Source organism: Syngnathus scovelli, chromosome 14 (genome assembly GCF_024217435.2).
Source record: "Syngnathus scovelli strain Florida chromosome 14, RoL_Ssco_1.2, whole genome shotgun sequence".
Taxonomy (NCBI): Eukaryota; Metazoa; Chordata; class Actinopteri; order Syngnathiformes; family Syngnathidae; genus Syngnathus; species Syngnathus scovelli.
Window position 1 is genome coordinate 11,365,890 of NC_090860.1, and position 26,886 is coordinate 11,392,775.

The 26,886-nt window shown below is 42.9% G+C and overlaps 1 protein-coding gene across 3 annotated transcripts in view; it reads left to right on the plus strand.

Moving 5' to 3' along the window:
* pacrg (PARK2 co-regulated) overlaps positions 1-26,886 on the plus strand; it is a 109,574-nt gene that overhangs the window by 31,011 nt on the left and 51,677 nt on the right. For 2 of the 3 annotated variants that reach the window (XM_068652995.1, XM_068652994.1), the window contains exon 3: positions 19,088-19,222. In XM_068652995.1, the coding sequence (XP_068509096.1) occupies positions 19,142-19,222 (81 nt within the window). In that variant the 5' untranslated portion in view covers positions 19,088-19,141. Of the gene's footprint in view, positions 1-9,636; positions 9,838-19,087; positions 19,223-26,886 lie in introns of those variants that run through there. The other variant, XM_049739586.2, reaches the window with a different exon arrangement.

A 26,886-nucleotide genomic window follows, 5' to 3' on the forward strand; every position in this document is an offset into this window, starting at 1 on the left:
ACGCCGACCAGTTTGATCGTTTCCCGCTCGCACCCCGGGGAGATCATTAACCGGTGATACGGAGTCTATCAATCCTAAAAGAATGCAACTCTTGCCATCTGTCTGCCTCTTCTTTTGTTTGTTTGCGTGCTCCTCGTGTATGTTCGGCATCACGCGTTTCTAGTTTGGAAACTCCCTCGAGGGTTTGAGAGAAAAAGGAAGGTCAAGGTCAACGTTGATGTTGATGAACATCTAATATCGGGTTCCAGGCGAGCATTTTTTGGTGTTTTGTTTGAATGGAGGTCTCGGCAGAGATGATTAAAAATGAAAAGGAAGAGAGGCGGGGCAACTATGACTCACCAATTTCCTCTTTACTAATCATGAAGTACTTTATACAGTGGCAGCAGTTGGCACCTTCACTTTGGGCTTTTCTTGTCAAACACAAAGAAAAGATCCAAATCAGTGATGCAGGCCAAATGGAGTCCCTGAAATGACTTTTTGAAACACTTTTTTTTTATCTCTTTGGGTTTTGAAAGATTTTATTTTGTGGGTCTACTCAAGATAGACATGCCTACTAAATTGAATGTGGCTAAGTGAAACTAGCTTTTCTTTTAATTCTACACACTGAATACTTTGTACGTTATATAACTGCAACATAAACAGCCCATAAAAATTCAAGTCACAGATGCTCATCATGTATAGCAATAAACATTTATTTATCATTGAATCATTTTTTTTAAATCATTGATGTGGACTAGAGAAGGGTTCTCGCCTCGGCAATCCACTTTATGCTGACATCCTTTTTTCCTTATACTGGGTAAGAGTGTGAAACATTAACACATTTTATAAATATGATAAATGAATTTTGTCCAATTGCTAACACGGAGCAGCCAAAAAGGCACTCGAAGGTCAAATAAAAGCAAATGAGCCCCGGAGATATGAAATGCCTCAGCACATGTTTAACACATATCAACACAGCCATAAATGCAATGTGAGGGGCAATAAACGAGCATGCTAATAGCTTTTTTTCCCCCTCCTTTCATTTTTCTCTCTGCCGCACACACACACACACGCATACACAAAATAATTCATTGTGACTATGAGATCTAGGCAAAAACTCATTTTTTGATCCATCAAGCACCTTCTTTTCCATTTTTTTCTCCACTTTGTTCCACCTAAGAGCTTTTTAAAAATTCATTAGCGCTTTTGCACACAGCACGTCTGGGAGACTCTTATTGATTTTTTATTAATAGCTTGTTTGTTGTAATAAATTATTTTGTGCTCGGGCAATGAATATGTAAAGCTGGCTGATTGGCCCCCGGCGCAACTTGCAGCAGAAGAAGAAATCATAGAAATTCTTCACTCATCTGAGGGGGAAAAAAAAGCAAAGTAAACAAAGCCTGAAGTGATTTTTTTAGTTATTTTGATTGTCCTATTATGTATACGGCCGCTGGCCCTCGCTCAATCGATAAAACACAGTAACCCCCCCCTCATACAGCAATGAATATAAATATGCTTAGGGAAACTGTCGTTACATCAATATGACCTCCTGGCAGCATGTGTGAATGTTAGCGTCCGGGAAATATCAATAATGATAACAACCTCACTTCTCATGTCGATGAATGACGGTGAGATTCAAGGTGTAGATTAAACAGACACATAAGTAGAGGGAAAAAAAAAAACAGCTACTAAACCAACATATTTTAGTCCCAGAAATGTATAGTGCGAATTATGTTTTCTTCTTAAATCATAAGAAAGTATTTTTTATTTACATATATGTATATATCAAACAAAGATAATTAACCATGTTGATTCATGCTAAGCTAGCTTAATGCTAACACTCAATGCGAAATGTCGGAAACAAAATTTATTATGCGGTAAATGTAACCACGAACTCCAGATATTCTAAAACAAATAGTGCAGCAACACATGTAGAAAGACAAGATGACAATACTTGGCTAAAAGAAAGAAAGAAAAATGGCAAAAAAATCATTTTGTTGCAGAATTCCTCAATCATGACTTGAATGAAAAGCTAAAGAACAACAAGGATAACCGTCTCCGGCATCCCGCCAGCTCTCACTCAAGCATGACTTGATGCCGCCGTCCCACTTGGCTCTATTTATCGCCTTTCTCAGACTTGTTTACTGTGGCTCGTCACTCCTGCGCCTGCAAAAAAGGGACACTGCGCCTGTCTCTGGTGCCCATATAAAACTTTTAGTGGGCTAACAAAGTGCAAGATGCTGGGAGGGATGAGTGAAGTCAAGGATGAAACGGTATTAAGTAGGAAGTATTTACTGCTGCTTGTAAAATGTGTTGTGTCCATCACAGGTTTCTGGCTTATCAGCAGAATTTTTCTACTAACTCCAACCTGAACCTAAACAGAGATTTTTCATCAACGTATGATTTAACATGGCTGACATTTCAGGCAGAACGTCTTGAGACTTTTTGGGGGGTCGGGTTTCTGGTTTTGGGGAGGAGAACAAAACCCTTGGAAATGTCTGTAGACACATTCGATCATCCGGCCCATTTATTTGTTAGCATTCGGGTTTACCGCGCCGCTAAAAGCTACGCCGTCAGCCTGCGTCCGCCTCACGACAGCTTAAGTATTCAAAAGTGAAAAACAGAATCAGTTAACGAAAGCTGCGGTGTTTTGGGGTTTGATATGCATTTTCAATGATGGGATAAGATGGAGTGGTGATCAAAAGCGGCTTAATGCATCTTAAATCACAGCGGGAGTGGCGATACTATTTTTAGAAAATCAACATATCGCAGAAGTAGAAATGGATGCCCTTGGAAATTTTCAACCTTTTGCGTTTCTTTCAGTACCGGCATCAAAATTATCGTGCACATGAAGCCCGATACTATATTGTTTCTCATCTGAAATGTGGTCCTTAACATTCCGGTGGCTTTAATTAGATCCTCACAGTAGCACACTGCAATTTACATGTTTATGCTTTTTCAAGTTAATTAGCTTGCTCGCTCAGCCAGACCCGACGCTGCCGCACTTGGCGCCCGTCCGTTCTTTTTTCTTCCGTTCACCGAAAAGAAGCTTATTTCGACGCACACAATGTCTTGACGATAAAATAAAAAAAAATCAAGCATTTCTTTTAATAGCAATTGCTGTTAGCGTGCCAGTGAGGGGGGTTATTGTTTCCGCTCAATCTAAACTCAATCGTAAAAGATTTTCACGTAACTAGACAATATAATAAATAAATAAAATATAATATATATGTGCATTTCTCCACTGTACAAGAGGTGTGAATAAAAATGGAAAAATTCAATTTGATTATTTTTTTTAATTGAATTTAATATTATCAATGCAAGTGTTTATGCGAAAATTTTGTGGTCAGTCAATCAATCCGTACAGCGGGGAAAAACAAAAATACGTCCAAGTATATTGCCCTCGTCCTCATCAAAGACGAAACAAAGAGGACTCTATTTCTTTGTCCCTGCTTGTTTTCACCGAGCTGAAATATTATCTTGTTTATTCTCTGGCGAAACACCACCTACGAATGACAGACGACACCCACATGGGAAAAGAAAGACACGTGTAAGACAGTCAGTCACGCAGACAGTCGAGTCACCTCTGCTGCCACTCATACTTCCATGTGAGTATGTTGGAAAGGGAAAGAAACAAGCCAGGCCTTGGAGGTGTACTCCCACTTTCACTTTTCATCTGGCATCAACACACGCATAGCTGGCTGGTCCACGCTGACCTCCATTACGATATAACTCTCCAAGGTAGATAAAGTCGTCTTGCTTTTCCTCATCCCTTTGCTTCTCATTAAAACCATCATGGCCTTTGAGGATGACATATTGGCCACAGTCTGTTATTGTTTTTTTTTTCTGGAGCAGGGTCCCTGGTCTAGGCCCACCCCCTTCAGGGTAAAACAGCTGATGGTTTTGCTCGCTGCTAATTGAGAGGAGTATGCAGATGAACGGGGGGAAAAAATGGTTTGAAGAGTCCTAAACACTCTGGCTAGACATTTTTTTTCTTCTGGTGAATATTCCGCCATAGATTTAGCAAACACCTTGATCCTCGTGTTTCTGATTGGTTATTATCTCTCAGGCACGATGGTTTCTTAAAATTGCTGCATTGTGATTGGTCAGTCTGCGTTTTGGAGGTGTTGCCTGTTTTTGTTTTTTAAGGCCAATCCACAGATGTGTGAATCCATTTTATCTGTGGCAATAACGTTACGTTTAAAAAAAAAAAAGCAGAGTCTCTTTGACTGGTCTTGTCCCTTTCAAATGCTAAAACGCTGAATTTGCAGAAAATAGCTTTCAAGTCTCCTGGGATACCTCTTCAACCAGCAGGCTGCATCGTTACGGGCGATGTTTTGTCGGAAAACATACCCGCGGAGCTGCTCATGGCTCTGTTTGAATTCACTCGGAATCTTCTAAAGCAAAACTGCGGGGTGTTTAGACGTCTCGACTTGCCAGTCGCAATGTAAACCGCCTTCGTCTAATTACGGCGAAAGTTTGTTTTTCGAGACGCCTTTGAATCATTCCGAAAGGGGGAAGATCGGTTGATTTGATCATGCCGTTCTCTCGTATGTTTGTTTACACTGATTTTTTTTTTTCTCCAGAAATGGTCCATTTTTGCCATTCATACATAGTCAGTGATTAGTTAGTGCTACAAAAGAAACTCAAAGCAGATGGATAGCATTTTGGGTGGTTGATGGATGGCTAACCTTCCCTTCCCTCTCCCTTCTTCCCGACCTGGAATGACACCATGTTCACCGAGGTGATCGTCAACTTTAGCACGGTCCGCTAACTTCACTTGTATCACTGTTCACACGTTCTGGGTCATGTGACATTGAACCATGAGTGACACCAGAGCGTTTCTCTAAAGAGTTGAGGTGTTACCACGGTGATAGGATGTTTGATTCAAAGTGAAAAAAAAATTGAACTGTTATCAATTGTGCAGGATCCACTAACGATCCTGATATAAATAGCATTGAACTGAAAGTAATACAGCTAATAACGAATAGAAATGAGCGGCAAAGCTTACTAACAAAACTTTGTGTTTTCAAATGAGTAATTTATCGTTATTGCCGTTTTGTTATATAATGGTTCTGGTAAAAATCTGTCACAAAAGTAAATAGCAAGTTGCTAAAAAGCATAATGGAGAAAGATTAGCATAGAAATTACCTTAGTCAGATGTTGCTAACACAAATAGCATTTAAAGCGCCCGGCTAAAGCCTAACAGCAGAATATTTCTTGTCAGCCTGTCAAACTCTGAATAATTTTACATCATTTCACTTTTTGTTATAGTCATTAAAACTTGAAATTTGTCACACAGATGCTGCTGATATAAATCGCATGTAGCTAAAAGCATAGTGGCTAATTTGACCTAATTTTAGAGCAGCTTCATGAGTGCCAATAAACTATGGGAGGATATAAAAATGCATTAGCAGGAACGAATATTATTGTGTAAACAATGAGCAACCTGAGTGCTGCGCCGCCATTATCGACGTTATCATCCATATGTTCATCGCTGGGACTGATTATGTGCTGCAATGCTCCAGTGGGCACGTTACGCACATTCGCTGAGTGTAGCAAATATGCCTACCCAATATCATCTGGCCTCAGAGCTGCTTCTATAATGCATGAAGATCAATATGCTGTGGCTTTGTGAGCCAGGCCCATATCGGGGATTCCTGCCAACTGCCCAGTCATTTAAAGCCATCCGTGCATTCGGATCGGTCCGTATTTGGCAAAGATTCGTTTTTAGACTGTTTATGTCATTTGCAGTTTGTATGACTGGCTTTTGATGGTGCATAATCAGCAAAAAGCTTTCCATTTAAATCCTTGATTAAAAACGTAAGCATAACTCCATTTGGAACCCCGAGTCTAAAACTTAAATTCAAAGACCATAAAACTACAGCTCAGGAGAACACATAGTACGGAAAATAACCCGATGGGTCCAAGAATATCAAACACTGTAAAAGATTAACAATTTAGTTTCTTCTGTGTATATACATGATCCGCAAAAATAGCTTTCGGAAATGCCACACTGGTAATAAAAATCGACAAGCGTGGGCAAAAAGGTATTAGTACAGATGGAGAACATCTGCACTGCATTAGGCTAAATGTAAATAACGTTTTCCCACAACTGATGCATGGCCACAGTAAGTAGTCCCCCAGCTAGAAGACTACACTAACAGTGTGTGTTTACTTAAGCGTTCCATGCACTGGCTTTTCGATTTAATATGCTCAGACTGAGAAACGCGTAATATTTAAAAGGATTGCCCTTATCATTTCCAATGTTCCAGAAGGATCCATTCTCTGCAGTAAATTCACGTGATTAATGACGATCCGGTGTGGCTCTCGCTAATGTCCCTGATTGCACCCCGGGCGCATCGACACGGGCGAGGAGAGGTCTCGGTAGCACTGCACCAAGCCGACGCGGTGACGCCTCTTCGGCTTGCTGGAGTGACACTGATCTTACCCAGAGGAGCACTCAAAGGACAGAGTGGAGGGAATGAGCAGGACGCTGCGGGAAAAGAAGCCGAGTCGCTGAGGATGTTTTGTGCCAATGCGAGCTAGAGACTTGTGAGGTCAGCCGAGCGTTGCTGCTTTTACAGGTGGGACGATGATGACACCTGGGAAGGGACCAAAGAAGTCAAAATGATAAAATCAGTATTTCCACCTAGCAGTGTTGTTCACATCATTTTGGTATGCGCTACATTTTTATGTATTTTTTTTAGCGTGATATAGCGAGTGTATATATTTTTAGCTAATTCTTCAGTGTACGTTCTCAGTTTGCGAGACAAAATTAGCTTTTTGTACCGGATCACTTAGGTTGAGGCAAGTTTGATGTTACTTATATAGCACCAGCTAGCTAGCTAGCAATGAGCTTCAGCAACTATTACTAGCTACATTGTGGACTCGCTCCAAAGACAGTAATCATTCCCTTTGTGGCGGCAAATTAGCTACACGTCCGACAAATAACATTTAAATGAAGGAATGGCGAACAAAAAACCCCATGCTAATTGCTAAGCTAACCTAACCCTAACACTGTGAGAGTGAGTGTTTCAACCCAACATTTCCCACAGAAAAAGTTCAACATAAACTATTTTCCAGAAGCTTCATCATTAAAATTCGTAAACCCCTGCCATGATGCAAAGACGATTGTAAGTGGCGCCGCAAACAACACTCGCCAAAGAAAATGCAAATATGCTTACTATGAAACCACTTTACAGGATATTGCCAGCAGGTTGGCAGGCATAGAGCATGTTCTTTTCATAAGGTCCATCAATAAATAAAAACCGAAAGCTTTTTCAAGCATCACAAAAGCATGCCTGGGAGAGAGAGAGACGAGCATATCTAACACACGGAGCGATGCAACTGAAGCGCTGAACCGTAACCGTGCCCGAGTTGCATCTTACAGCAAAAGCCATGTGATCTGGAGAGAGCTTCGAAAACATCAGAGGAATCTCAATATTCAAAAAGGTAGCAGTCGGAAGGAGCGTATCAAAAATTTCCAGGGAAGTGTGTTTGTTAAGAGCAGAAAGTTTATTATAGTGGACAAAAACTAGCAAACAAAAGTTGAAACAAAATGAAATAAAATAAAAACGACAAACATCTGGTTTGGAGGCGGGGACTCTACATTGTGGGAGGAGCTATGTTGACCATCTCGAGGACAGGACATATTAGGATGAGCAAAAACACAATTTAGGTGTCGTAGTAGTTGCTTAAGTGACTTTAATGACACACTAAAGAAAATCAAAACTGTTTTTTTTTTATTCTGAATCAACGTTGGGACATACTGTATGTCATATACATTTTTTGTGGCTCACTATTAAAGCCAACAAATCCCCAGGCCACGTTCCCTCGTCTCTAAAAGCTGCTTGCCTTGTTTCCTCGTGTTAATTGGGGGCACGAGCGACACTGCAGCAAAATCTCCTTTTTCCTGCCGAGATTCTTCTCCCGCTCCTTCCAGGTCCCCTGTGATGCAGATACACGCTGCTGCTCTAATGATATCATAATTGCCGTTTCCCTGCACGGTGAGCGATGGCAGGCGAGCTTGAACGCGCTTGCACCTAATAGACCGAGGAGTTAGCTCAGTAGAAGTTTTGGCATCAAGGCTAATTCAGCAAAATCCACTTGATGTTAATCCTGATCTGATCCAGATTGCACTGTTGACAGTGTAAATGTCAACGCTTTATCTAGCATGGACAAAATTATTTTTGTCGTCTATATGTCCTTTATATTCTGGACTGATTTGCATGACAGGATGTATTAGCAAAACATTTGGATGTGATCCAGATTGCGTTTTTAGTAGCAATGTAAACGGCAAATCCTGATCCTAGTTCAAGTTGTTATATTAATGTATGATCCCAAAAGGAATTAAGGTTACTTTTACAAGGTACAAATCGGTTTTGGCACAGTTTGCGAGTCCTTGAAGCTGTGTTTTTATTTATTTTTTTTAAACCCGAACCTGACATGAGTAAGCGCGGCGCTCGCACACAAATTCCGGCATGAGCACACATCTTTTGAGAGGCATGCAAAACTCGAGCGACTTTGAATTTCATTCGCCAGTGCCGCGAGGCCTCCTGTGCGCCTGCACTGACGGCAGGCAGATAGCGCGCTGGCGTTTGAACAATAATTTCCTCCGTCCGGCTGAAGTCAGGCTGCTGACGTTCCAGTTTGCTTCTCTGAAAACTCCCTTCTTCCTCTCAGTAATCCTCCGAGAGGGAAAGCAGAGAGAGAGACCGGATTGCTGACAGGGACATCACTTTTCTTCCTCGCATGCCTTGTTTACAGTCTCCCGCCCGTTGCTGCTATAGCCACCACTCTCCAAGGAGCCATAAAAAACAAATAGGGGCTTTTAGAGAAATTGCCTGTGTGCTGGCGATTAATAATACTTGCACCAGCTCACAAGAAGTTCTCCTGAGGCAAAAAATAATAAATATTGGAGAATTAAGAGTGCCATGTCCCTAAATTGGAATGATGCAGTGCTCTTGTTGTTTTCTAAGTAGACAATCCAAGTTTCGCTAAGCCGCACCCCCTGAAATACAGAGTGACCAATCACAGCGCAGACAATTTAATATGATTTTTTTTCTCCCATTAAACTTATATTCCATTACATTGCAATTTTAATTCGATTAAATTCGTTTATTTTGTTTTACCCAAAACAAAGAAATACAAATCTATAATACACATTTGATCCCACACTCAAACACTTTGCTGCTATTCCCAAAATCAAAAAGAATTAAAACGCATTGCATCATTTTATAATGCCGGGTCACCTTCAATTGAGTGTTAAACTCTCTTGCTGTCGAAAAAAAAAATGCTGACTTTTAATATGAGCCATTACATTCATTTAGCATGTGGAGTGATCCCACAAATCATTTGACCCGCCTTGTGTAAATGCTTGCATGCAAACACACTACAACTGCTTCACCACGTTGACCCCACCATGATTAAAACGATTAAGCAGAGATCTAATAAATCATCCTAATGATCACAAAAATATATATAATAAATTTACGGGCTCTCTATATTAATGTGTTATGGGGGGCAAAACGCCACTGTTGAATAATTAAGTGCAACCTATTATAGACGTATTAACACGGAGGACTTCTGCTGATGAAGTGCAGCACTTTTTTTTTTTTTTCTAACGCTGTTAGACAGTTGTTATGGTAACAAGGCCCGCTGAATACGCATGCGCACAAGTGCGCAGCAACCATCGGTGGCGTCTGCAAAAAGTTGCATAGCAACCTCATTGGCGACGTTGACTAATTCTTACGCGGAAAAAAACGATAAAAGAGACGATTTGTGGACATGTTGAGGGGTAAATCGACGCCACACGTTCAAGCGTTTACCGTTAAGGCCGCCATGAAGAACTCCGTGGTGAGTGACGTCGTCATTTGACGTGGCTCATGGCCACTTAGTAACTGTTATTAATCGCCTCCGACAGTACTAGTTTAGATTAACGTAAAAGTAGACGCGTGCAGTGACGTGTTGAAGAGGAAAAAAAATCATATTTGTGCATAAATTTTAATCTAATTTTCGGCCACGTTGCCAACAATTTATTCCTGACAATTAATCATCCAATCAGAAGCTTGCATTTAGCCACTTGTCGGAAAAGAAACAATTGAGAAATGAAATACAAAAAAATCATTAGATCATGCTTATTCCTGTAAATAACAGTAAAGCAAATCAAGTTAAATATAATTATTGTATGTGTGCATAATTATCCCTAAAACTTTATTTGAAAACATGCTTTGTGTGTGTTTAATAGCATTTTAAAAATAGCTCAAATAGTACCTTTTGAAGCCACGGGCCACATGCTGAAGAAAAATGCAAATGTCTGTGCTAAAACCTTGGCGAGGTTGCATTAACATGAAAGGGTACAGAGTTGTTGACGCACCATTGCAATATTTACATATTGGGGTCACATGGCGGAATCTCAGTACAAATGGGCCGCTGTTTATGCGGCATAACGCAGAGCTGCCAAATCTTACGAAAATCAGTGACTCCTAACACGTCAGGATTGTTTAGAATATTGGTGTTATTTGTTGTTGTGTTTTGCACTTCAGGGCCATCATATTTTACACCCCCCCCCCCCCCCCCCCCCTTGCAAATCCCTTTAATATTCTCCATCTCCCAGAAGGATCTACTGCATGTGCAACCAGAGCCAAGCTCTCACACTACAGGCTAAATCCCGGGAAACAAAATATACAGTTTCTCAGTGGCTTGCGACTCATGTCTGCTGCCCCCTGTGTTGTTTTCCTCCCGCGCAGTCGCTGACACATCACCGTCGAGAGGGCAGCTTTTTGGCGAGCTGTGATTTGTAGGTTACGACAGGGCCATTTCAAGCCTTGAAAGGCTACGGGGACTTGAAGCATAGGCTTATTATACTTTAAAGTATTTGCGGCCATAGAAATTGAATCACTAACACCGGCCACTGAAAGTCTTAGCCATTTTTTTCTCCCAGTGATTCATCCCCCCCCCCCCCATGTATTCGCTGGAAAAAAACAAAAGAAGAAACCGATGCAGTTTATATTCCAGGAGGGAGGTCGTCACCTTGCGATGCAGACACTGTGAGGAACAAAGCTGTTATTCACTGTGACTTCGTCTACTGAGGTGGTAGAAATAACAGCAAGGTTGGGGGTGTCAGTGCAAACACCTTACAGTGGATACAAAAAAAGTCTACGCACCTTTGTTCAAATGTATAAAAAAAAAATAGACCGAGGATAATTATTCCAGAATTTTTTTTTCAATATTAGCTCATTCACTCCTGTCGTCGTTTTATTCTATATTATCTGTACTGGGAAAAAAAAATCTGCCAAAGCAACCTTACAAAAATGTTTAATTGCCAGCGTGCACTTTCAGCGGTCTCGACGTGTTGGTGACCTTTGTAATAGTTGCGCGAAACATAATTCGGAAAAATACTGTGGAGAAATGTGCCATAGCGTGACCACTGGCGGAGCGCTTGGCTGATTGTGTCTTATTATGTTTGCTTTCTTCAGAGCTCCCTGGACAATTACCCTGGCCTTTGTGTTTGTTCCATTCTCCTTGAAGGCCTCGTAGTCTGCATTCTAATTAAATGTCTTTTAATGGAGAATGTTTATTGCCCCTCGCAGAGCCTTTATTTTCGGCTCTGGAGTTAATTAGCCCCGTGTCATGTGCTAACCGACGCAGAGGACGCGTTGACCTGTGCGCCATCAAGGCGCTTGTCAGTCTCGAATCGGAACACACGGGAGCCATCAGCGTGTTTGCGCTCACGTTAGTCTCTTTAAGGTATTTTGATAATGACATTGACCTTGAAATCAATTTGCTTAATATGGTGTCAACTAATGGGGTCCTATTGCGCTTAAGGGGTGTTGGAAGTCGAGTAATTATGCTGAGGCGTCCATTTTGTTTTTTAGTTGTTTTCCTTTTGTGCAGCTCCAACGACTCCTTATGTTCAGACTCATTTGGAGTTGATGATATCCGATTGAATTCCGAACGATATCACTCGTCGCATACATGGCCACTTACCTCGCGCAATGCGTTTCGTCTTCGTCAAGACAATTTGCTTTCTGCGCTGTATTTTGTTTTGACATTCAAATTTGTTCCACTCGATGTGGTAAACAATTTAGTCAATATTAATATGCTGGACTCACTTGACAGTGTTTGTATTATGATTAATTAAGTGGGTTTTCATCAGACCTTTTTTTTTCCCTCCACTTTGTTCCATACTATTAATATGCAACACATGCCAAAGATCTTCAGCGGCACGTCTCGCCACTTGGCATCCATCTTGATGTTACTTTAAGTAGATTTTCTCTAAATTTTTTTGGGTCCATCGTTCATTAAAAAACTCAATGCCCCCGATAGTGATACATAAGGTTCCGCCAAGTACAGTGACCTTGAGGACGATAAGTGCTACCGAAAAATGGATGGATGGATGGATTCATTACGAGAGACCATTTGAATCTCATCAACCTCCTTCGGTATTACTTGTCCTTGTCGGCAGGCTCCTTTTGAGTGTTCCACAAAAGCAACGGAATCTACTGCTTCGAAAAGATGAGTTGTGTTGGAAGCGACCCGCATCATGGTCTGGCATCTTTTTAGTTTCCATCTCTGCTCATTACTTTGGCTGTCTGCAAACATTGACGCAAATTCTCCTAACAAGTGTTTGATCAACACAGCCCGCCACGGCGGGGAGGAGACAGGCAACCTTCTCATGACTCACTCCCCCCCCCTCCCATATTTATATTCCATCTCCTGCTACTTCTTTCTGCCTCCTCAATTTGAAGATTTGCCTCGTTCTTCCTTTCCGGTGGAAGAGAACAAAGGCAGAGATGCAGGCTAACCTCTTGGACCCGTCTTGCATGTCTTTGTGGAAGCCCTCATCGTTGTCTTTTGATTCCAGCCAAGTACTTCAGCATTGTGGCAGTGCGTCTGCCAATCTTCTTCTGGTCTTGTCGACCATTACTGACGTCGCTTGGCCTGTCTGTCTGGCTGCCTTTGCGAAGTTGTGACACCGATGCTGACATGGATGCTACAAAAAAGTGTCAGACTTTATAGGAGAATATAAAATCACTTTTTTTTAGATGTTCTCATAAGTGAGAGATTTATCGAGGGTCAGTGTCATATCGACAATTCCGACAAGATGGAAGATTAGAACAAAAATCCATCTCGGGGAGAGTTGAGTGGAAATTTGGATGAGAAAATAAAGGTCAATTCGTGGATGGATATTGGAAAAGTGAATATGATTCCGAAAAGGGACAGTGACCCAGCATTAATGTTGATGTTCAAACTAAACTTGGGAAGTACTTCTGTCACAGAACCTTTTTTATCTGTGTATGTGTTTGTCCGATAGATTTAGATGTCACTCTCAAAGTCAACGCTAATTTCCTGTTAGCATTTGAAATGGATTAACTCTAGCATTAGCGTTAGCGATGTTATAAAAACAAACCCCTTTTGTATTTAAGTATACAATTTGTGTAATTTTTTGGGGGGTTGTGTGTTTAGCTTTATAGTAAACTCCAACTAATCATCTCAGGGTCGGCAGAATCACACGCTTGCTATGCTAGCTACTTGGAAACACACTGCATCGTTCTGCACATTAATCGTATATCCTTCAATTATGTTTTAAAGATTTAGAGAAGCCAAAAGCACGATTTAAATTTCCGATTCATCGTCCAGTCCTACTAAACAGCAAACACAAGAGAATGCGAAGGAAGGAAATCGAATTTCTATCGGAACACCAAACTGTCAATCGTGTGCGTCAAAAATAAAAACAAGCTTTGTGCGAAATCGATTTGCATTCATTCACACAGCGTTGATTTATTTGTGTCTTTAGAGGTGCAGGATGGAAGGAGAGTCCAACAAAGGCTGGTACAAGTTGTCTAGACACCTCTTTCACTGTCAGAACATTGGCACTCTGTAAAGCAGAGCAAAGAGGTGCACACAGCGGAGGCTCGATTGAATAGATGGATGGCCGCATGGATGAATTGGACGAGCGGGGGTTGATGACACCCAAGTAAGCTCGCGGTGACCTTGACATGACAAGCGACCCTTTCTATGGAATCGTCAGCTCCATAGCCGCCAATTCTTAGCACAAAATATAGCGCTGAATATTTTTTTGCTTATTTGTATTTGTCAGTTTTCGTTTCTCCTCTCTGTCATTAAAAGCGAAAAGCTGCATCAATAAGCACAGTTTGAGATCTTAGCCACTGGAGAGTTTTTTTTTTTTTTTTGAAAGCTAAAATTGTAGCTGTATTTTTTTTCCCTTTATCTCTTGGGATAATCCGAAGGGTGGGCCATCATTTAGAGTATTATCCCTGCAGGTGGTCCTCACAACAAAGGCTTGTTTCATGAGGTGGATTTCCTTGAACGCTTCCTCCCAACTGGGAGCTGTGCCACTCGGAAATATCTGATGTCGCATTCAAATGAGCAAAAGCAGATTTGTATGTTTGTTGCTTGCACTGCATTGGATTACTTTCGAGTTTTACCCCGAGTATTTCAAAACTAAATGTTATGTTTACTTTTTTTAATATTTAATAACAGATGGGACAAATTGGTAGTTGGTGCATTGTGGACAACCAGGAGCAACCATTTTTTTTTTCTGGATGAAAGAGCAGAAATGAAGCAATACATCCAATTTGCAGATCAACGCTAATTCACCTCTACGGCAATATTTTGAAGGAAAGCATATATCGTATTTTTGCAGAACAAGTCACAGTGCGTCTGCTTGCACGAGCAGACTGGATGTAACCTTCAGTGTACGGCGTGGCCAAGTTTGATTTAAGCAAAAGGTCACATTTCAGATGTGCTCCCCTTCCGCTCGCTCTCTCTCTGAAGAAACCTTCAGCATAATTTCCAGCAGACAAGCCTTCAAGCTACCAAGGCTGAGTTCTAGGAATAGAAAGTCATAATGTACACGTGATTGGACACCGGCAGTGGAGTTCATTTTGCAGTCGCCACAAACCACTGGACACAATTTTGGGACATTTTATTTGCAGTTATAAAATGAACAGAATATATTAAATCTCACCTAATGAATCATTTGGCCACTCTCTAGATATCGTATATATCAACACCGACATTGCAGGCAAATATTGTTTTGGCACACGGCAAGGACATTAATATTTGAACGGGCCATAACTTCAACGATGTTATGATGATGTATATTGACGGGATGCTGCTTATTTAGAGAATCAAATTTCAATAATTTTTTTTCCTCTCCTTTGCCGCCGGAGAAGAGTCAAGTGCAGCAGGTCGGAGATTTCGTTTTTCTTGCGTGTCTCATTCATTTCACGGCCCGGCCAAAAAGACAATGCACCATTTCTCCTTCTACCAGTCTTGAGATTGTGCGGCTTTGCTCCTTCCTTCCTACCTTCCTTCCTTCCGAGCTGATTCACCGCATGCCATCATCTCGACTGTGGTTTGGTGATATGAATCAGCCAATGGGTCTATGTAAGCCCACCATGCCCTGCTGCCGAGCTGATAAGTGGGCCACACAGAGGGGATGGAAAATACCGACTGAGGGCATTTTCAGCGCCTCTCACTCATTTGCGCTACACCATGTCTCGACTGTTCAAAGGCTTGCTGTTAAACTGTAGAGGAGATGGCAAACAAAGAGGGCGTTCTACAGGCCTTGAAGCGCTGGCCTTTTTCCTTTCAAGGCCTTCAATAGTAGGTAAGCTGTCAGCCGTTTCATCACGGTGCCTTTGTAGTGGCACCGGGAGCGTAACGGTGTCGCCGCTTTGCATTGTCGTCACTTTTCGTAGCCACCAGCGCCCCCCTTGTGCTTATGTGCGCGATATTGTTGATTCCAAAGCCTTTGACATAGTGACAACTGGAAAAGTGCTCCCTCTGTTGTGAGCGTGGCATAAAATGAGCCACCGAGAGCTCTCATTTGTTCTCGTCCGACCTTGCCCCTCACAAGGCGGCTAATTTCTGCACATAATAAAGCTCACTGGCGTTTCATGCTGTTAAATCATGAGAGATTAATGGGCTGGTGCAGATTTATTCTGCTGAAAGAGATCAGCTTGCTACCAGCCAGCCTTGTCTTTTGCCCTGCAGAGGTAATGAGTAAGCAAAATTGTGCTGTTGGATGATTGGGCATGATGGCGTTAACAGAGCTTCCTTCCTTTTACAGGACATTAGAAAATTTGTATGACAATTCTAACAACATCCCTAAAATAAAAATCCTGCTAAAATTGCATGAAATGGGAAATATTATTCGGCATCCATTCACAGGCATACAAAGCGAAAAGACAGAGTAGCCAATGCTATGCTAGCCTAAGATTGACATGCTAAACTGAACTGGAAATGATCTTTCATTACAGTGTATGCAACATCACTTTTTGTACAAAATGTACGAAATTCTCATGAGATCAGGCCCGCCGCCGCCGCCGCCAGTGCTCCGGCGCCCACTCCACTGCAAATAAAGCGAACTAATTTGTTGCCTGTGCAAGATGCGGCGCAAGCTGACCTTATCAGAAAAGCCCGGGCCTGTCTATTCCATCTTCCACGACTGGCCTACTCTGCTCCCTCCCAGAGGAAAGGCAGATTTCAATAACCTCTCAACCGAGAACGCCAGCGAAATGTAGCCAGCTTGAGCGGGTGTCTACCCCCTCCACATTTGCGGTGGCGGCGTCAAAAGAGCAAGAGGGATGGGAAGAGATGAAGAGATGAACGTCATTTGCAAGGCAGATCCTCACCGTACATCCATCAGAAGAAAGTTTTTGGGTGAGGCCTTTCGGGGTGATAGCGAGATGAGCGTACCAGTCCGAGGCCCCGGCACTGGTGATGGATGGCTCACATTGCCGCGGCAACCCCCGCCACGTTGAACTCACCCTCAAGAATTGATGAGCCACAACCTCTCGCCTCCCCGTCTAGGGCTCCCTTCGCTATCAACTCTTCAACGTCACCCTTAGCTCATCTCCATTTTTCATTTTCCTCGCTCCTTGGCGTCTTTGTTCTCTCTCTGACATGTCTTACAAATTCCGTCTCCGTATTCTATCGAGGTCCAATCGTTTTGCTTCCTCCTTCCCCTTTCCGTTGCCAACCTCGGTCTATGTGTCAACCCCGAGCGGGTGAGCCATGAAGGTGCCATACTAATGTGCTTTCGTGGGAGCATCCCACCCCCCTCCTCCCCCGGTGACACCTTTTATAAATGACAGCAGCGCCAGGTCCCCGTCGGTGTTCAATCACCTCTGCGGGATCTCGCCCACAGGGGGCTCAGCATGTGTGCGGCGTGCACGCTTATGCCTTTATTGCCTCTGCGGGGGCCTCGCAGCAGCCGCGACTTCTTTATGGCGGAGCTGGACAACGACGTTAGGTCGCAAACAGATCTGGAGCAAGAGTGCAGGCGAGGGAGAGAAATGACAGCCTGGAGCTCATCTGACCACCGCTGCCTTGTTATGACTCCCCGATGTGTGCACCAGGAACACACAGAGCGGTCTTTTGCTTTCCTTTATTGCCGTCCATCTCTGCTCTCGCAGGCTCGCTTATGGCTTCCATCGTGGCGGTCGGTCGTATGGTCCTTGCATCTCCTCTCCCTTCAAATGAGATGTTAGACGCTCCCGGCGGTACCTCGTTTTACGAGTCGTGTAAGTCGGAAAATCGTCGGAACGTGGTTTAGGTCGACGACAGTAGAGTGGGATAATCAGAAGGAAAGTAGTAAAATAACTGTGACGCTTGTAATTCCTCAGCCATGAACACAGGCTGTGGAATTGACTGCAGCGTCATCATTCCTGACCATAAAAGCCACTCAGCCAGTCAGTGCAGTTTGGGTTCATTCTCTCGCTCTCTCTTTCTCTTGCTCTCTCGCTCTGCTCTGAGCTATTTTTAGCTTCCCTATGCAGCATGCCTCGACTGCCATTGTAGTTACCTGGATTTGAGGGCTTTGTCACCGCTGCGTTGATCATGCAATCGTAATGATGAAGACGACAGATGGCAGGAATTTAGTGCTATAAGAAATAATTCAACAAGAAAATAAATTTGTGAATCTTAGATTTAGCTAGTAAATTGGAATCTTAACGGAACAAGCAAAAACTTGGTCTTGATGTTGACCAGGAACTGGCCCAAATAATTCTTGAAATCTCCCCTGCAGTGCGTTTGTAACTCAACATTTTATTCACTATTGCCCGGTAAAGTCTCGAAACGGTTGTGAATATTACTGAAATGCAATCCCCAGGCGCTTCAAAAACCTTTTTTAAACTCGCCTTTTGAACGTCTAGAACTGTTATAGCTGACTATTCTTTTCACAACGTGGCACTCCATTGACTGTAGCTTTCATCATCCCGGTGATTTCTCTTTGCTAACTTCTCTTTCTTTAAAATATAGAATGAATATGTGTTAGATTACGCAACACATAGCCAACACTAGAGAATTTCGTAGGCGTAATACATGTAAATCTGTACATCACCGTTAAACCGCTAATGATGCCTGTTTGTTTACACTTCTGGAAAAAATGCTACTTCTCGATGGGCGAATTAATGACTGCAACTATCCCGTCAGTATGACACAGATGGCGTGGGATGCGCAGGAGTGTTCCATGTTGGCGCCGATATTCAGTCATTAAGTCATAGGGACTTCATAACCTTCAGTTACAAGCAGCTAGCTAGTTGCTAGCTAGCGCAAGAAGCTAACCATGTGTTCCCCTTTAGGGCATTTATATACAGCATATTTTCTTCATATCACATTTTCAACCTTTTATGTACTGCCTTTCTGAGGGTTATTGATGTGACAAAATAACATCAACATTGTCATTAAGTAGCAAAAAGGCGTATCAGGAGAAATGCTAAAGGCATACATTGTGTGGCAGAGGTGATCGGACTCCCATTGTCTTTCGGTGACACGGTAAAAGCATATATCAAGCCGCGGCGGTAGAGAAAACATGATGCTAACAATGCCTCGGGCAGCGCCTCCGGCTACAGAGCGAACACACACACACACACACACACACACACACACACACACAAACATGCACTACTAGTGTTTCGTACGGCAGCATACGCACGCGCCCCCCTGAATTACTCAAAAGAAAGAGCCGTGGGAGTAACTCTATTCGTGTGCGAGTCAATTCTAATTTCATAAAACAAAGCTCCGTCTGCTCGCTGTACTTTTTTTTCATGTCTGCTTTTGTGTTTGCGGTCAGGTGGCAGGCCCACCGACGGCAGGGGCTTTTCACGAGCGACCCTCCAAACCGACCATGTTTCGGAAGTTCTATGAGCGCGGGGAGTTCCCCATGGCGCTGGAGCACGACACCAAAGGCAATCGCATCGCTTGGAAGGTAGGCACCATAATACCTGGTAAACATCTATTAAATTGGTGGTCCCCTACTATGTATTCTTGCACCGGTACCATTTTGTACTGGACCTCACAGAGTTGCCAGTATGGAAAAAATCTGTGCAACCATTAAGAAAAAATATCAGCCATGTCACTGATTAATTGACTTTGGCTTGACTTTTAATGTAATTAACATTAATTTTAATTACAAAAAAAAAACTCGGGTCAGTCAAGCACTAACTAATTCTTGTTGTTTTTTTAATCCGCATTTGGAAGAAGACTAATACCGAACAAAAGTTTTCTGATTTACTGTGCCTCAGCCAGCCATATTTGTTGTTTACTCTTGACTGGACATTTTGCTGCTAACTCATTAACTCCATGTAGTGTATTCTTGACTTCGAATGCATGGCTTGTCATGTTAATTAGGCTCAGCGGGCTAAAGTAAATCACAACATTGGCCCAAAACTCAGACTTTTTACATTAACACTGTTCAAAATAAAGCTTTTTCATTCTTCATTTTAGTAAGAAGCAACATAGGTTCAAGTATGAAAGCTATAGAGGCCTAATTAGAGACTGCAACAAAAACAAAAGCAAATATTCCACATACTTCCCCTCCTATTTCCTGTTCTGCCCGACTTATCATCTTGCATGACACTTGTTGCCTGACTCAACTCTTGCGCACTTTGTCACATCGACGGTGTGAGCTGTCGTCCTGTAGGAGGCAGTGTGGCTTCGCTCGCTCCAATCCCCCCCCCCCTGCTTGTGTGTCACAGCCCAACTCACATAACCCATCAATCATACACTCCGCGGGGACTAGCCCGCCAAACAAGAACGACAACAAAAACACAGTATGTGATTGTATATGCATTTGTGTGCTGTATATATATATATGTATAAAGTATGTGCATCAAAGTGCAAGCCTCCGCAGAGCCATTAGGCTGCTGAATGGCTCTCCGTGTGTGGGATGGATGCCGTCTCCTAATCACCATCTTGTCGCTCCTGCTACGCTGCCAGACAGCCAGTCATTCCATAACTTTGCCATCATAATGACGTTCAGTTATTGTATGCGGCATTGCTCGAATCAAACAAACGCTGCCCCCCCCCTTTCCCCCACCGCCTTCCCGGCGCATCAAAGAAGTACGGCGAGCAAACGGGTCTCCGCCGGCATGAATTATTGATGTAAAATGTTCAAATGATCCGTGCGTTTGTCAAAAGTAATGTATTTGTTTTGCGCTTTGTTTTGTGGCCAGCGCCAAAGCAAGGCTTGTGCTGTCATATCTCATTAGGTTCTTTATTGACCCCCCTCCCGCCGCCCCCTTCCTCAATACCTAAGGTTTTTATTTTCCGTGGCCTTCTAGGTTTGTATTGAAAGCCTGACAGGTAGAGCCGGTCCCCCGTTTGCAGTTTGGTGTGCTTAGCAAAGTGGTTACAATGTGTAGCCGCGATAGCAGTAAGTAGAAAGGGGCTTCCTTGTGTTTGCACTGAGCCACCCTGGAGGCGCCGGTTCAAGAGAGCGGCTGCAGATCAATCCCGGTTTGAGAGAGCAGTCACCCTGCAAATAAAGTCTTGAGGAAAGTAAGACAGGGGAAGGAGTTGGAAAAAAAAAAAGGTTTTTAGTTTTTTCTATTTATTTATAGTCCTTAGCTTAATTAGAATGTGATCATCTTGAATAATATTTTATTATTTGCATTTGAAATATTAATTAAGTTTTCCGCGGCGGGCGTTTAGCGTCGATCAACGAAGTGTTTTTCTGGCACAACGGCAAATTAAGTGAGGAAAAAAAGGAAGGCGTGAAGTCGTGAACTGTTGAGAAGACAAAGAAAAGGGGAAAATAGAACGAAATAGGGGCAGAGGAGAAAAGCAGACAGAGCGTGACTTTCACAGTGAAGAAGAACAACATGTCAGACGCAGCTCGGGTGACAGTAGGCACCCAGCCTAACCTAGCGTACACCCGGGGTGCAATAAATCATACTTATATCTGTCCAACTGTTCAAATATAACACAACTGCCAGCACTTAATCATAAATGAGATTCATCTATTTTCTTTTAAAATAAAAATAATAACTAAAAGAATAATTATTTGTTTACTTAATTTTTTTAAAATTATGGCTGGTGTATATATGTAGATAAATGAATATTTTATTTAACTCAATTTGTTTCTGGTTTATATTATTCATCTAGAGGTGAAACGATTAATCAACAACTAATTGATTCTCAAATTAATCGATTAAATCGTTCAGATATCATTTTCAATTCATGAATTTCTATTTATAAATTTTAAATCTCTGCGTTTTAGTAGTAACTGTTATCCAATTTCGAAATTGAACAATTGCTTTTAACATTTTTCATGTTATTGATCAAACCAGATTTTGAAAATATCACTTCTGTACCATTTTTACAGAACAACCTCGAAAGTTACATGCTCTTTTATATACTTTGTCAGTTCCTTGCCAACAAATCTTCGAAAAATCTCACGAGAATCTCCTCCCTGCAATGCTGCTTGCGGGCACCAGAATGCAGCGGCATACGTTACTCTACGTCATAAATATTTCCTCTCTCACTTCACGCTAGGCCACACCGGACTGTTATCATCCTCTCTGATCTTCCTCGCAGTGTTTTTAATCAGATGCTCGTTGCGATGATATTCCCACGACGCGTCCGCTCCTGATAAACTGCCGCGTCTCATAAAGAGAAAAATATATGAGTGCTAAATGACAGCGAATTATGCATCGCCGTGCGCTTTACTGTATTTTGTGTGGGTTTGGTGCGCGTCTGTAAGGATGCGGAGGGAATGCAAGTGGACTAAATGTCAAGGGCAAGTTGAAAACAGAAAGGTTGTGTCTGAAAGGCACTTTGGCTCTCGAGCGGTAAAAGCTTCGGCTGTAATGGCACGCTCAGGTAAAAGCTTTACACGTATCGAGAACATGTGCGGCAGATAGATAAGAGACTAGCGACAAAGTGTGTGTGTGTGTGTGTGTGTGTGTGTATGGTTGCATGCGTTTGGACCGTATGTTAAGGCAGAACACCGTAATCGACTTGGATATTGAGGTGCCAAATAGTGAGACAGGCAGAGGGAGGCGGAGGGGAAGGAAGAGGAAAGCGACAACACTACAGGGACTCAATCATGATTTGGGAGGGGGGGAAAAAAATAAAATGGGATTGGCTTCAGATCAGTTTGGGCCTTTTTAAATGTCAAAATAAATCTGAGATGTTTGGCATGAACTGACAGGTTAGATCTACCCTGGCAAGCCTCATACATATTTATTTATTTATTTATTTATTTATTTAATTCAATTTAAATCAATTAATTTATTTATTTTTATATTTATTGACCTTTGACCCAAGAAAAGCAAATCTCAATTATTCTGCTCATTATTTTGCATTACGGTGTATTCGCAAAAACTCTTAATTATTCTTTAATAAAGAATATAAAAACAATTATTTATAGATGGTATTGGTTCGGCGGTGATGGTCGGAGACAACCCAGCAGCCGCACGGCGCCAAAACAGCCTTGTTGATTTCATTCCATTGATCGCCTCATCTGCTTTATCTTCCCCTTGATCTCCGTCTCCCACTTTATAAATCTGGATTGTCCCCGCAGGCCGCCACCCGACCCTGACGGCCCCTCCCACCCTCCAGCGCTCGTATTTTATGTCTCGCCCCTCTTTGTGCTTTTACGAGGTCTGTCTGGGCCAACGCAAAACGGCATTTCATAAAAAAAAAATATATATATCAATGAAAACCTGATTGCCAGCACGCCACCACAGCCGCAGTTGGCAGAGATGCCTGTGTGTGTGTGTGTGTGTGTGTGTGTGTGTGTGTAGGGGGGGGGTTAATCAATTAATCTGATCAAGCGCTTTAGGAAATGGAGAGCATAAGCGCTCCTGGGGGATGGATATCCATCTCCTCGTGATGATTGAATTACACAGAGTGAGAGTTAGAGAGAAGGAGGGGCAGCGGCGGTGGCGGCATTGGTGGTGGGAGGGGCTCTGAGAAATGAGGTGGTTAGGGTGATAAAGGATGAGGGAGCACATACTTGATACCGGACTGAAAGATGGAAGCAAACGAAATCAAAGAAAGGGGACGCCAAAGAGAGATGAGGTCAATACCGAAAACGCGTCGGAGGAAAGCTCGCCCCCCCCCCCCTCCCCTCCCCGCCTCTATTTGCATTTTTATACGCCGTACCTTCCTGTTGATAACGTGTTCTCTTGACAGCTATATTGCACGTCTTAAATCAGTCCGCATCGGTGTCAATTCGCAGCTGCAGCGCTTCTGCGGACAAATATGTCATTTACGCGCCCATAAATCTCGCACGGCTGCATATTTTGACTGTAACATGTCTCTAAATTATAAATAAAAAAAGTATTCGCTCAATAATGTCACAGGGACAATAAATCCCGCTACGTCCTAGCCGAGCTCAATAGCATGAAACGCTGCTTCACCATGTTTGTTTTTAAATCTGGGATTCCTTAAGTGACCTCAGAGCCTGGCCCAAATTTTTTTTTTTTTCACTCGTGCCGGATGCATACATACCTCATCTCTAACTCCATGTGAGTGATTTCTCATCCCGAGCTCTTTGTCGGGGGAACTTTTGAATAGACAGGATAAAATGGGGTTAACCATGCGTTTTCACCAATTCCCCCTGGCTGAATGCTGGATGGATACTCTCGGGAACAAGAAAGGTGTAGTTCTGTGTCATCAGCAGAGGGGAGAAAAAAAAAGACAATAAGAGGAGAGAATTTGAACAAGCCCCCCTGGGTTTTCTTTCTTTGAAAGAGGGAGTGGAGATCAGAGGAGTGGGAAAGCGCCAGGGGGAACTATCTGGAAAGCGGCGGCCTCCGACAACACTGGCTCGCCATCAAGGCCCGCACGGGTCGCCCGCCTCCCGGGGGAAAGAGGGAATTGTCAAAACGGCTGGCGGGAAGAGCGATGAGCTTCGCCACACTCGCTGCTGATGATGTCACCGCAGGAATGGAGAGGCTGTTGCCATGGAGGGATCCAGCAGAGAGGACTTGTCTGGTGATCTCGAGCGGGCCCACCCGCCGCTATCGTTCATAGCGGGCGGGCGGACGCCACGTGATGCTAATGATGGTTGTTTAGCCTGTGGGCCTCGCTCGCTGTGGCACGAGACAATAGCAAAAACATTGATTTTTTTGTTTTTTAAGGGTGGGAAGAAAATAGAGGCTCACTGAAGAAGCTTTTATTTCTATAGATTGCTTGCAATGTGGATCAATATTTCCTTCACTTGTTTGGTCCTGGCTTGGATATGTGAACCAGTTCTCAGCCTACATTTTTTTTTTTTTCAGTAATCCCCTTTATTTGTGAACTTTCCGCCCCTATTTCGTTGTATTCCGCCCGTTGTGCAGATGGCGACACACTCGGGGAAAGTTGCAGATGGACGACAAAGTGATAGATGACCAACAGGAGACTGGAAAGGGGGAGGGGCCAGTTGAAAATGAGACAGAGACATAGGACAGACAGAGAGGGACATGCCTCGTCTGCCAAGGCAACAAATCAGCCGCGCCCCTCCCTGCCTCCCACAAAATAAGCCCGAGATCTATTGATTGGCACTCGTATTTGCTTGCAGGCTCCAGCTCAAAATGGAGCCTTTAATTAACTTAATGGACCGGCTGCAGCTGTGTGTGAGACAGCCAGGGAGGAATGGAAAGGAAGAGATGGAAGGGGAGAGCGGCGGCGGCGGCCAGCATCGCCAATAAGTGGGGTTAACTGCGGACCACTCCGACGATCAGTCAGAGCGGTCGCGACAGACAAAACGAGGGAGGGGAGGGAGGGAGGGAGAGGATGCTGATGTCCTCTGAGCTCCTTGTTATCGTTTCCTCATTCCATCATCATTGCACATTTTTGGGCTGCTTTCAAAGGAAACAATTTTTTATATTCAAGCCGCAATAATAAAAAGTATTTCAAAGATCCTCCTCGGACTTTGCTGCCAAAAGTCTCTCGAGGTCAAACCTTCTTGTACTCAGTCGCCTCCCTTTCCAGCCCCCTCCTTGAAATCTTCATTCTCATTCCTGGCCACTCATCCATTCTGTCAAAGGTTAATTGGATTGGAAATGATTCGATTCATTCTGGATGTTAATGCTGTTATCGTTGCTTTTGTTTGAAAAAGGGAAAAGAAACCCCGCCTCCCCGCCCCCACCGCACTTACGCATAATTCAAAATAAAGGAAAATCCAATTTAATCTTTTCTTTTTTCCTCAACTCCGGCTCAGGCTTGTCCCTGCAAGTCTTTTCCTTTAAATTATGGCCGAATTTCATTACCTTGAAAGCTTTTCCGCCTCCTCCCCGTGCCGCCCGCCCTGTCTCCAATACTTTGAATGGATCGGGACTAATGTCTTTCTCGTAACCTCAAGGTCAGAATATTCGGAGCCCAAGGAGCGCTCAAGGGTCCCTGTGATTAATGCACTGTACAAAGTAGCGGGGAATAATTGCGGGGAATAGGCGCTGATCAGATATGTGCATGTGTGCACAAGCACGTATATTCTAATCGGGTTGCAAAAGTGGCCGACCCTTGATTCCTTCGAACTGTGTCTTACGGCGAAAGCGGTCTTTTAATATCCGACGTGTTCCTTTTTCACGTACATTGACGTGACTTGGACACAGCCAAGCTATCACCTCTTTATCTCATTATAGGAGAATATGATTTTATTGAAAAAGATTATATATGTGTTTGATTTATGGATTGCTGGTTGTAGAATATAAAAAAATACATGATTATAACTTTTTTTTAAATCTTGCAGCAAAAATTGCAACATAAATAAAACTAATAAAAAATAAATAAATAAAATAAAACTAATAAAAAATAGAATTAAACTCAAATAAAGCATTTTGGAAAAAATAAAAACTAACATCCCAATACTAACGACATTAAAAAAATTTTTAAATGAAAGTAAAACTAAAAATGATAAGCCTGCACACTCACCTCAGTGACCTTCTTCCCGCCATCTTTCTTTTCCGAGTCATTTTCAGATGCCATCTCCACTTTTATTCATCATTTGCATTAATTTAACGAACATCTAATTGACCTGGCAGAGCCGTCTCCTCAACCCCTTCGCATAGTTGCAATGACATTTTGTTGCTTTAATTGGCTTACAGTTAAATCTCACGAGACGCATTGAATGTCTTCACGCTCCAGTCCCGTTCCCAGCAGCGGCGGCGGCGGCGGCTCCAGTCGGCAACATTTAAATAGAAAACTCGCAGCCATTCCCTTGATTGAAGTGCCTTTTAAAAAAAGCCAAGTGGCTGCATAGAAAACACTCGGTGTGTTTGTTTTAGCCGGGCGGTTGGAGAAGAGAAAAACAAGCCTCAGCGGGGCCTCTATCTATATTTATCAAAGCATGCACAACGCCATTCCGCGAATGGCCCATATGTACGTTTATACGTAGTTGGCATACATCTGTAAGCAATGAGCCGCCATAAATCCGGCGCACCGCGCACATCTGCTTCGACATTAAGTAGTACATTTGCATCGCTCAAATAAATATGTCTATTAAATTGGACAAAATAAAGCCAAATACGGGATGCAAAGGAGCAGAACCCGATCGGGGAGAAGAGTAAACGATCACACGGCACGAGGAGAGTAAACAAACCATTTTCTCACCTCTTAAAATGGGGCCACTAGAAATAAATGTCAAAGACTTAACGATAGGAG